Source organism: Phyllostomus discolor, chromosome 7, assembly GCF_004126475.2.
Source record: "Phyllostomus discolor isolate MPI-MPIP mPhyDis1 chromosome 7, mPhyDis1.pri.v3, whole genome shotgun sequence".
NCBI classification, from domain to species: domain Eukaryota; kingdom Metazoa; phylum Chordata; class Mammalia; order Chiroptera; family Phyllostomidae; genus Phyllostomus; species Phyllostomus discolor.
In genome coordinates, this window is record NC_040909.2 from 71801152 (window position 1) to 71814562 (window position 13411).

The 13411-nt window shown below is 36.7% G+C and overlaps 1 protein-coding gene across 1 annotated transcript in view; it reads right to left on the minus strand.

The window, feature by feature from the left end:
* Positions 1-387: 387 nt before the first annotated feature.
* OPRK1 (opioid receptor kappa 1) overlaps positions 388-13411 on the minus strand; it is a 32610-nt gene continuing 19586 nt past the window's right edge. Inside the window, exon 4 of the mRNA XM_028518707.2 lies at positions 388-4442. Coding sequence (XP_028374508.1) covers positions 3910-4442 — 533 coding nt within the window. The 3' untranslated portion in view covers positions 388-3909. The remainder of the gene's footprint in view (positions 4443-13411) is intronic.

Here is a 13411-nt window from a genome sequence, read left to right on the forward strand (position 1 = left end):
TATTGTATTAGGAGCAGAGCAGAAGGCTGCATGTGTTTCTAGGTTGACTTTATGTAGTTATTGGTATGAGAGTTTGATTTTGATTTTTGCATATTTTCATAGTGAACATGTAGTTTTTCATAGAGGGTAGTTATGAAATGTTGCTTCTGGGATCTTGACAGCATTGCTGTGAAAACAGGTAAATTTTCCTAAGAAACTTATAGGTTTGGACATTTAACATCATAGTTTAGATCTCTACATGTTTTGATCCTTCCATCAATCGTCCAAAGAATTGTTATTAATGGAAAGTTAAAGAAATCTTTACAGTTTTAAGAAACAATTAATATTATTCTTCCTTAAGTACAGCATCATTTCAGGCATTAAAGAATAAATTATTTACCACATTAATCCTCTGCTTTGATTTTTAGCAGTACAATTTTTATTTTATCACAAGGCACACAATCATATATACAATGCAAAATTATCATCTAAAAATACAAGATATAAATAATAAACATTATAATAAAGTATATACAAATATACTTTTATTTCAGAAAATAAAGTTGCCTTAGGGATGATGTTTTCATATTTATGCTAAATCTTGCAAACAGCTCTTGCTTAGAAAATAAATCTCATTGAATGGACATACAAACTTGTCATAGTTTTCTCCTTAAAAACCTCTCATTTAAAGCCAGCCAATGTATTTCTTTTATTTCATTAATTCATCTTACTATGTCCATACAATAGATGAAACACCTATTAATTGTCTGATAATGGTTATACAAATTTGAACACTCTTATTTCTCAGTAATACATAATAGAATGGAGCTATTTCCTGAAGACTTGTGTGAATGTTTCTTGCTTTTTTCCAAACTATTTTTCCAAACTATGCTTCTATTTTTAGTATAGGGTCTGGAGTTTTTATTTAAACTCTTCACATAGTGGGTGCTCCTAGGTTCCTAAAAGTAATCTGAGACACTAATACTCTCCTCCCAGTTAGAATTATGGTTTTGCACCTGCCTCTTACATGTCTGTTTCATTTCTCTGAATTTTATCTGATCCCTCACTAGACTCTTCCCAAAGTTGTTACCCAGGTTGGAAGAGTTCATGTAGAGAGACAATTTCTAGGATACATGCAGTTCCACTCTCAAAGAGAAAAGTGAGAAGTTCTCTCCTTTCTGTGATGGGAGAACAGGAGCATTAAGTGAAAAGAGATAACTGAGAGATATTTGGGCTTGGACAAATGTATTATATGGAATGATTAAGGAACTGCAATATGACAATAGCTTCACAACAGTATACACACAGAGAGGCATGCACACATACTCTCACACATCCATGCATACACATACCACCACACACTTCTGCACATACCCACTGTCGCACCCATGCATGAAAACACAGTCTTATGCATATACCCACTATTAACAAAAAAAACATATTTGTGTAAGTGGTATTTTTCCTAGTATACTCATACATGATTCACTTTTTGTTTAATACAGTGCCCTAAAATGACATAGCTCTTCTCCCTCCTCTTTGAATTTGGGAAAATTGGTGTTAACAATAATGGGGAAGCTTATAACACCCCTCATGGACACTTAGAGCTACTTCCCTCTCCCTGGGCTGCAAACTTAGATATGAAGATGTTGAGGATAAGCAGGCTAAAGCACAGGGTCCAAAAACAGCAACTGATGCTATGAAGGAATGTGGGTACTAATTTAAAGAAAACACATTACTCTAAGTTTGTTTCATTATTTCATCTCTGTTAAAGTTTTGCACTATATAAGAATCCTTCAAGAAAATCTCCTGGTCCCTAGCTGGTGCAGCTCAGTGGATTGAGTGCCAGCCTGTGAATAAAAGGGTTGCTAGTTTGATCCCTAGTGAGGGCACATGCCTGGGTTGTGGGCCAGGTCCCCAGTCGGGGGCACATGAGAGGCAACCATGCATTGATGTTTCTCTCCCTCTCTTTCTCCTTCCCTTCTCTCTAAAAAAAATAAATAAAATCTTAAAAAAAGAAAAAGAAAATCTCCTAGGTTTTACTGTTGTAAAATGCTTCTATATTTCCAAATTCAGTAGGATTTATTTCTGGAACTACTTGATATGTAGATATCCTTCCTCTATGATAGGCAAGATTTTTAACCATGGGGTGAATGTTAACCAGCATTTAAGTCATTTCTATCTATGTTCATTTATAAGACTACAAGGACACCTAAGAAAAATGAATAAAATTTAAGAAATGCTCAAAAGAGCTCTATGTTTTCATCTTGAAACACCCCACCTCACTGTCATTAGGCATCTGTATCAGGTTCCATGAAAATCAGAAATTGACAAACTAATTGAGAAACACCATCATACCAAAATTCTGAAGCCACCTTCAATCCAAAAGGAGAGAGCATATACATAAGAGACAACACACAGTGAACAGAACTTACAGTTATATAGGTCTACATTTATATGTCTTTGTAAAGCCTGTATACACTTTTGACTTTCCAACTAAATTTCAGAGGGTGCTGTCCTAATAACACAACATATAGGCTAAAGAAAAGATGGGTGTTGTTTTTACGTTATCCCTTTTTCCTGCCTAGGCAAATTACAGCAAAAGCCATTATCTCTAAAACCTGAGGAGGAAAAGGAAAGGGGGAATTAATATATCATCTGGAAGTTTCAGCAAAATCACCCTAAATGTGATGCTCACAGCACTTTCCTCTCAAGTACAGTGCAAGGTATGCATGAGCACCACAAGTGACATGATGTCCTCATTCAGCTTAGTTAGGAGCATTCTTAGTGTTTATTGAAAGCCACAAAATATCTTGAGATTTAATGAGCAAAATGCTCTCCCTTCATGAAAACAAAGAATATGGTAATATCTATGTATTCATAAAGAGGTGTTGCATATAGACTAGATTCTGCAACCAGGCTACCACCTAGTTGTGAGTTAAGTATTTTGTGATTCATTAACACAGAAGTTATGGACACTATTAAAGGACTAATTGGTGCTCAGGTAGTTGGAAAAAGTTGGCGCTGTTGATTTCCAGAGAGAAGCTTACATTTCAACAAAATACCTCTGCATCAACTCTAGATAACTCAGGATATTATTAACATGCCCTCAAGAAACTGATGGGCTGGAAGGCAAATCCACCCTTCTTTTCATATATACAATTATTTACAGATGAAATATATATACTTTTGGTAGTATTTAAACCACTTTATGTTCCTTAACAGCAGCACACACTTTATCATGAGATTACTTATCTGAATAGCATGCTAAAAGTATAGTTTTTCAAGAAATTAAACTATGTTGAAAACCATCTTTTGCATTTTAAATACCAAGATATTTTTCTACTGTATATGAACATTAGACACTTCAAGTGTTGGTCCATGTCATTCTTAAGGTAGAATCCTCACCACACAGCCACATGAAATGCATGTCCACATAGTACAAAGCAAGTGGAATGGGTCCTGGTAATGTTGGTATTCTTACTGAGGTTGATATTGTCAATGTTAAACATCTGAATTGTATGCCCAAGCTCTGAAACCAATGTTTGTTTGTTTGTTTTTCAAACAGAGCTTTTGAAATGATATTGCATTGGAAGGCCACAGCAGCTAAGTCCTGAACTAAGTATAGGTAACTACAAGAAAAAGGCTTGTTTCTTGTTCATCAAAGGAACTGGGAGCCAGCCTTGCTTCCCTGTGCTAGAGAGGAGTGGTATTCGCTTTCTTGAACCTTTGTACTCAATCCTTGAGCCTTGATGCTTCCACTGACCTGGGTGGATAAAGCAGCCTCATTTACAACTTCAGCCCATGAGATTTCTGAAAGTTTGTTAGGAATTCTATTTTTCCATATCAGACTGCAGTAGTAATCTGAGTTAAGCCTAGATCATTGAACTCTTCTCTTCCTGGAGAACTATAAGAAGACATCTCCACGACTAGTCATACTGGTTTATTTATCCCATCAACATCCCTCAGGTAAGCAGGATCCTGAATCATATTTCTGACTCTAGTAGTGCTCTGTCGCTCCATCCTCATCTTTATTGGAAAGCAGAAGTCCCTGAAACACCTCTTGAAATTTTCATCAAGAAAAGCATAGAGAATGGGGTTTAGGCTGCTGTTGGTGTAACCTAGGGCAATGCAGAAGTAATAGCTGGAGAGGGCAGCGGTACTGTGGGAGGTGCTCCCCAGAGCCTCCACAAGGATGAAAATATGAATGGGAGTCCAGCAGATGATAAAGACTGCCACCACCACCAGGACAAGCCTGGTAATTCGACGGAGGTTGCGATCTTTCTCTCGGGAGCCAGAAAGGAGTCGGACGCTCTTTAAGCGCAGGATCATCAGCGTGTAGCAGATGATGATGATGATGACGGGGATCACAAAGGCAAATACAAAGACACAGATTTTCATGAAGAGGTCCCACCAGGAATAATCATCATCTGGGAACTGCAAGGAGCACTCGATGACATCCATGTCTGCAAGAGGTGAACAAAAGCAAAACGAAATACAAAAAAGTTATTATCACCATGGATACAAAGTGTTTAAATACTTTTGATTGCACAGGTATAATTATAGTGTGATGATATTACTTGAAGCAGACTACCTAACTGGAATGAAAGCCATGTGTATTAACCATCTTATCTTTCTGCATGGAACAATGAACCTAGAACGTCACCATTTATTGGTAATATACACTAAACTACAGAATAAATTAAATTAGCTATCAATATGAATTATCTAGTTGTGGATACTGGTTTCACATTGATGATTTTCAGAACAGCTAAATTGTTAATTTATAGTATAAGCACTTATTTACATTTATATTTATTAACAATTCTCCTAGACCCAAGGTTCTGGCAATAAAAGCTAGTATTTATTAGTATTATGATTAAACATTGCACATCTAGCCATTTAAATGAACAAAAGCCAATTTGTCCTAAAACATTAACTGGTTTACAAAAAACCATTATGAAGGTCAGTAAAAATTTATATAAAATTTGTCTAAATATGATCCAGGTATTGCGATTTAGTGGAATAAACAGTGACCCTTGTGATTAAGGACATGGCTGAAATGTGAACAACTTTTGGAGGAGGAGAAAAAGGTGGAGGAGGAAAAGAAACACCAGAAGAAGGAAGGGGGAGAAGAAGAAAGAAAAGAATCATCATTATCAAGGAAATTAAAAAAATCATACACATTTTTCATTTTTACCAAATATTGATGACATAACAGGTAAAATAAATATTTTTATATGATTACTTAGAAAACTGCTTTATTTGCTCTGCTCCTCTCTTTGGAGTCATATTGTTATTAGAACAACAGAGACTAAAAGAGCAGAGACCCAGGATAAGTACCTTTGATAATATTTTCACTGGGGGTCTGCCCAACCCTCCACAGCTCCCCATTTTCCCCAAGCAACAACCAGCCCGCATTTTTATTTCCTGCCTCTGAGCAGTCAGTGAGCACAGAACAGGTATAACTCTCTTTGTCCTAATCCTTCTTTAGAGATAAAGTAATCGTGAGCAATATTGAGTGTAATTTCTATAATGAAAATATTTTCTCTGACATTGCAAAAATCTGGTGTTAAAAAATATTTCACCCTGATATGATTGTCTAGCCACTATGATGTATACCTGAAACCAATATAAAATAATACTGAAAGTAAACTGTAATTAAAAATAAAAATACTGTTTTAAAAAGAAATATCTCAAAATATTATAGTTTTTATTTTGCAATAACATTTGGGAAACCAACTTTGTATATATATAGCTTGGGTGTAGGCTATATATAAAGTATTCAGAATTATTTTTCTTATACATTGCTAATAAAAAGCAGTTAAAATTTAAAAAATATATTTTACTCTGAGTTTTACTTGTCTATTGGATCTGACTTCCTTAAAGGTAGAGAATTTTTTGTAGTTTTTTCTGCTTAACTTTTCTATATTGCAACATATTTTCTTTTTTGCTGTTGACCTCAGCTTGAATATCACTTCAGAGACATTTATATAGAAATCGATCCATGTGAATAGCCTCTTATGCTGCAAATTATATTATCTTTATATTATACTCATCCTATTTTTATCATTATGTCATGACAGAAGCTCTTCTGTAATAACTTGTTACCTTTCTTAATGCTTTTCTCTCCATCCAGATTGTAAACTACTCTAAGACAGGTATCCAGACTGCCATATTCAATATTTAATCCCTACTACATAGGGTGGCAGAGACATTTGGTGCTTATGAAGAATAAATTGTGAAATAAATGAACAAATGAATACCACATGGAAACCCTTAAAAATATGAACTGTACTAGTGTAGTCACACAGTGGTTACTATGAAGGAATATCTGCTAAGATAAGCAAAGCACCATAAGGGCTGATGTTTAACTTGGATACATTTTTTTGACTCTAAGGATCAGCTTCCTCTTGAACAAATTGTCCTGCAAGGAAGTCTTAATACATTTAGTAGAAGCTCTAAAATATTTGATAAATGGGAGAAATAATCAACTATGGCTACAGGTACTTTTTCAAGAATTTGGAAACTAATTATAGCATAGAAATATACTCCAGAAATGTCAATGAAGCTTAATTTATACCAAAAAGAGAAAGGGAAGTACTGAGGCAATCATGAAGAAAACTCAAGTCCAGCATACCATTTTTATAAAATGTTCTGTTTCAGAAAAAAAAGTGCATCTTTAGCTTTAAGGACATGCATAGTCTAAAAATAAATAGATAGACAAAGATATTCCATGCAAAATGGTAAGCAAAAGAAAGCAGGAGAAGCTATAATTACATTAGACAAGACATTTTAAGTTAAAAACTGTTGCAACAGGCAAAGAAACTCATTATATAATTACAAATGTTTTAATTCCTCAAGAGGATATAACAATTATAAATATGTATGCACTCCAAATCAGAGCACCTAAACATATAAAGAAAATAACAGAACTGAAGGGAGCTATAGGCAACAATATTGATAGTAGGTGTCTTCAGTACCCCACTTCCAAAAATGAATAGGTAATCCAAATAGAATGGTCAATAAGAAAAAAGCAGATTTGAACAACACTATAAATAAAATAAGCATAACACATATATAAAAAATTCCATTCAAGAGCAGCAGAATATACATACTTCTCAAGCACACATGGATCCAGAGTAGATCATACATTAGACCACAAAGGAAGTCTTAATACATTTAAGAAGATTTAAATCATATCAGTGTATCTCTTTTGACCATATGAAAACCACATGAAAAGAAAAATCAGTATGAGGCAGAAAATTGGATAACTCATAAATATATGGTTACATAATCTTCAATAAGTTTGCCAAGAATACAAAGTAGAGAAAAGAGTCTCTTCATTAAATGATGCTAGGAGTACTGATAGTTGCATACAAAAGAATGAAATTGGACCTTTATCATAACAGACCCATAATTCAACTAAAAATGGATTAAAAATCTAAATTAAAACCTGAAACCATGACTCTCCTGACAGAAAACATGCAGGAAAAGCTACTTGATATTGGTTCCAGTGATGATTTTTGAGGATATGACACCAAAAGCACAAGCAACAACAACAAAAATTGAGATTACATCAAAGTAATAAAACCAAACATGCTTCTGCAAAGGACAAACACAATCAACAAAATGAAAAGGCAACCTACAGAATAGAAGAAAGTATTTGCAAACCATATATTTAAAAAGGGGGTTATATCTAAGATATACAAGGAACTAATACAACTCAATAGCAGAAAATAAAATAACCTTATTTAAAAATGGGCAAATAACCTAAATAGACATTTCTCCCAAGACGACATATAAATTTCCAAAGGTTTATGAAGATATGCTCAACATCATTAATCACGGGGGAAATGCAAATCAAACCACAATGATATAACACCTTATACCTGCTAAACTGGCTTTTATTGAAAAAAATAAGAAGTGTTGGTGAGGATGTAGAGAAATGAAAAAAGGCTTTTGCACTATTAATGGGATTGTAAATTGGTGCAGGCATTTTAAGAAAACAGTATGGAGTTTCTCAAGAAAGTAAAAACAGAGCTACCACATGATATAGCAATCCCACTTCTGGGTATTTATCCAAAGGAACGGAAATCAGAATTTCAAAAGATACCTTTATTTTTATGTTCATTGCTGCATTATTCACAACAGCTAAGAAATGGAAACAACCTAAATATCCATTGATGGATGAATGAATAAAAAATACGAGGTATATAATAATCGGACATTATTCAGCCTTAGAAAAGAAGAAAATCCTGCCATTTGCAGCAATGTGGATGGACCTGGTGTGTATTATGGCAAGTGAAATAAGCCAGATACAGAAAGATAAACATTGTATGATCTCACTTATATGTGAAATATAAGATAGTCAAACTTGGAGAGGAAGAGAGTAGAACAGTGGTTTCCAGGGGCTGTGTCAGGGGAAGAGTTAAAGGGAATATGGGAGGTGATGGTCAAGGATACAAAGTTTCACTTATTCAAGTAATAAATAAGTTCTGGAGATATATTCTGCAGCATAGACTCTATAGCTAACAGTACTATACTGTAGATTTAAAATGTGGGGTGAGGGGGGAATGGAGACAACTGTACTTGAACAACAATAAAAACAAGAAATATAAATAAATAAATAAATAAAATGTGCTAAGAGGGTAGATGTTACGGTAAATGCTCTTAACACTCACACAAAAGCAATAATAACGAGGGCAGGAGGAAATTTTGGAAGGTGACAGATATGTTGATGGGGGTGATGGTTTTATAGGTATGTAGTTACCCTCAAGCTTACTGAGTTGTATACAGCAAATATGCACAGCTTTTTACATGTCAACAATAACATAATAAATTATTTTTAAAACAGTATTTCTTTTCCTTTTGTATTAATATTAGAAGATTATAGCTTTCTTTGTACATGTTTCAGTGCTTCATGGCTGTCATAAATATAGTTAGCTCTAATATCTAAACTAAAGCCTTCCTGGTGTGTATTTTTAAAGAATAATTCTGTTTCTAGTAGTAGTAATAATAATAACAATAATAAAAATAATAGGCACGCTATGAATTCCCAAAATAAATAGTACACACATATAACATAAATATAATTTAAATGTTATATTTAGTATATTAAATACATAAAATGAAAATTTTCCTTTACACAAGAGCCCTTCAGTATTGAATGAAAACCCTACAGATGTTGATAAACAAAAGCAATTAGGCAGGATCTATTAATTTATGATGTCAGATGATGATGTTAGCAGCTAACATATTTCAAGTGCTCACCGGACCCTGGGTACTGCTTTATCAGCTTTCCACATATTGACTCATAAGATCAGGAAAACATCCTAGGACAGAAGTGGAAAACACAAGACCCTCGGGCCAAATCCGGCCCTCCATCTTGTTTTATCTGGCCAGCACCTTGTTTCTACTGGGGCAGCCCCCAGCTCTCGCTTAACTGTTAAGGAGTAGTTACATTTATACAATCTCAAAATGACATTCAGCCCTTTGAAGGCAACCATGAGGCTGATGTTGCCCCTGGTGAAAGTGAATTTGACACCCCTGCCCTAGGAGATAGGCCCTATGATTAGTCCTATTCTTCAGATGAGGAAATTGAGGCATAGAGGTCTAAGTAATGTCTCCAAAGTGACACTGCCCATAAATGGTGAAATCAGGATTCAATCCCAGGTGGTTTGCTCCTAGAATCTGTGCCCTTAACCAGAAAGAAATACTGTCAACTCAGAAGCAGTAATCAAGATTTTTTGTCCAGGTGGATGTGTTCTATACAATTAATGCCAGATTCATTTTAGTGAGCACTCTCCACAAATAACACTGTGAAATACTAAACCATTCAGCTCTGACTTGGCATATAAAAATTATCTACATGCTCCTCCTGGTCATTCAAGATTCTTGATATGCAATGTGATGCAACACTCCAAAATGAGCTCACTGGAAGTTTTAGAGACAGTCTCTCATTATGTGAACAAAGTCTGCTTCAGAAAATAAAGACAGAGAAGGAAAATGGCAACTTTGTTGGAGGGAGCATAATCCCTTTCCTCTATGCAGGGGAGAGAAACTTGCCGATCTGCAGAGGAACAGAGCAAGGGGCCTAGGATATCACAACATTTATGAAAACAGGACATCAAAAATTACAGCGGACATTGAAAAACCAGATGGTAAGGAGACCGCTTCAGGATAACAAGGACCCAGGGATCAGCTCAGAGACCAGGGAGGTTGCAGCCCCCAGGCCTGATGCTCCCAGGTCTGCCTCAGGGCACCCAGGAGAGCAGAGTCACTGCTCCCTCCCAGGACAACAAGGATTGAGCAGCACCAGGGGAGGCCTTGTTGCTTGAAGGCACAGAAAGGGGAGTTAGATTGGGAGATAGTCACACAGGGACTGTAAGCACCCATGCATAGCCCTGGGAAGGGTGAGTGCCCCCAGCCTGCACGACCAAGGGTGGCCTGGCCGTGCACTGGCGCCCTCAACCCGCTGAGAGTGTGTTTCTGTGGAAGACCCAGACCCCACAACCCTGAACTAGGAAAGGGCATGGGTGTTTGAGGGTTTCTGGAGCCTGCGGTGGTGAACTCAGGGGAGCACGTGCCCCTTCTGGATTCCCAACTATCGGGCTGTGAACCTGGAAAACACACGGCGCTTAGAGGGTTCCTGGAGCCCACAACAGGGAAATTGGTGGAAGTGCATGCCCCTTCACGATTCCAGGAGCCTGCACCGTGAACAAGGAAAAAGACACAGGAACTCTGCGGGGCCCTGGAGCCCAGAGACCATGGCAGTGAGCTCCAGAGAGCATGCTTGGGAGTGCCCATACCCACATGCAGGGTCCAGCGGGAAGACATAGCAAATGCTCTGGGGAAGTCCTGCTGCTAGCCCTGGGACAGTACTCAAGAGACTGACTGAGTTCTGACTGGGAAAGGTGAAAAGCATTCCAAACATCCCTCAGCCTGCTGAAGCCAGCAAGACCAGAAAAACTGGTTTGGCCAGTTAGAAAAAAACAAGAGGGTTTTTTTTTTTTTTTTTGGCTGTTGTCGTTGTTTGATTGTTTGATTTTATCTTTTTTTAGTGACTTTATTTTTTAATTCTTATTATTTTTATAGCTCTCAATTCCTTATGTTTCTCTTCCTTTCATCCTAGTATTATTCCTTTCACTCCAAATTTATCTCTCCTGGATTCCATCTTCTGCTTTTTTTCCCTTTTTCCCATTTTGTTGTTTTGTTTTGTTTTGTTTTGAGCCTGCAAGTTACTGAAAATTTGTATTATATTTTTCTCACTTTTAGGACATATTTTATTTTAATAGTATTTTGGTATTCTTTTTCTTTCTGTATAACCTTCTTTGCTTGGCTGGTTATACTGTATTTGATAGGTTCCCCCTGTTATCTCATTCATAGTGTGTTGATAATTTACTGTCCTTCATTTGTGTTCTATTAGTACACCTCTCAAGGTTCTATACTCCTTATTCTTGTTATCTAGATCTCATAGATTCTGCCACATGATGGTTGCTTTAATATTACTGTAAATAAGACCTAGTTCATACAATTGTAAATACTACTCCACACCCCTCCCCGATCGCAGCCCACTTTGCAATTTCCTGAACTATATTATTGTGGGGGTTGTCTCTATTCTTTTACACACTACTCCTATTTACTAATCTTTATTCCCACCCTACCTCAGAATCTGACCTCCCACAGCCTCACAGCTTTCTAGATCCAACTCACAATCCTTTCATCCCCAATAAGAGTCTTATCTTCTTTCCATCCTTTCTAAAACGTGGCTAGTGGGGTGGAAGATCATGGTTAACACTATAAGTAGCCAAAGGATCTCCCATCTCTTCTCTACTGGCTGCTACTGTAAATATCATAGAATACTGTCTTGCTGTCTTAAACCATTTTGCCTTACTCCTCCAACTGATCACAAAAAAGAGTAGAGGGAAGCTGTGAACATCAGGCTACATGAAGCAGACTGCACCACTGAATCTCATAGGTATTCTACCACAGAAGTTCACACCATAATCACAGGGAACCAGAACAGATCAATTTAAGGAACAGAGGCTAACAAGAAGAGCCTCACGAACAATGAGAAGACAATGGAAAAATTCCCAAATGAAGGGAAAGGAGGAAGCCTCAGAATGAACGCTAAATGAAACAGAGGCAACTCAACTATCAGATATTGAGTTCAACGCAATGATTATCAGGAAGCTCAATGAACTCACAATGAGCTACCAGAAACTACAGCGAAGCTACAACAATCTCACTGCAAACTATATCAACACGAAAAAGGAAATAGAAACTATCAACAAGGGCCAAGAGGAAATGCAGAATACAATTTCTGAACTGAAAAACAGAGTAGAAGGAACGAAAAGCAGGATCAATGAAGCAGAAGATGGGATTAGTGAATTGGAGGACAAAGTAGAAAAAAAAAACCCAGTAAGAGAAAGAAAAGGAAAAGAGGCTCAGAAAAGATGAAGAGGGATTAAGAGAAACGCAAGACAATATGAAACATAATAATATCCATATAACAGGGATACCAGAAGGAGAAGAAGAAGAGCAAGGGAGATAAAACCTATTTGAAAAAGTAATGATGGAAAAGTTCCCTAATTTGATGGGAGAAAAAGTCACACAAATCCAGGAAACACAGAAGGTCCCAATCAAGAGGAACCCAAAGAGGCCCACTTCAAGACACATCATAATTAAAATGGCAAAATTTCAAGACGAAGAGGGAATATTAAAGGCAGCAAGGGAGAAACAGGAAGTAATATACAAGGGAGCCCCAATAAGGCTAGCAGCTGACTTCTCAATGGAAACACTTCAAACCACAAGAGAATGGCAAGAAATGTTCCAAGTAATGAGAACCAGAGATCTGCAACCAAGGCTACTTTACCCAGCAAGGCTCTCAATCAAGATAGAAGGCCAAATAAGGACCTTCCCAGACAAAAGAAGTCTAAAAGAATACACCTCCACCAAACCGGCTCTGTAAGACATGCTAAAGGGACTGCTTTAAGGAAAGGAAGGAAAAGAGAGAAAGAGAGAGGAACACAGGTACAAAAAGGGCAATGAATAAGTACCTATCAATAATAACCTTAAACACAAATGGATGAAATGCTCCAATCAAAAGACATAAAATAGCTGAATGGATAAGAATACATGACCCACACATATGCTGCCTACAAGAGACCCACCTCAGGATAAAAGACCTGCATAGGCTGAAAGTGAAGGGCTGGAAACAAATTTTCCAAGCAAATGGACAGGAAAAAAAAAAGCTGGGGTAGTAATACTCATATCAGACAAAAGAGACTTCCAAAAAAGGGCCATAGAGAGAGACCCAGAAGGTAACTTCATAATACTCAAGGAAAGAACCCACCAAGAAGACATAAACATAGTAAATATATATGCACCCAACATAGGAGCACCCAAATACATAAAGAAAATCTTAGAGGAC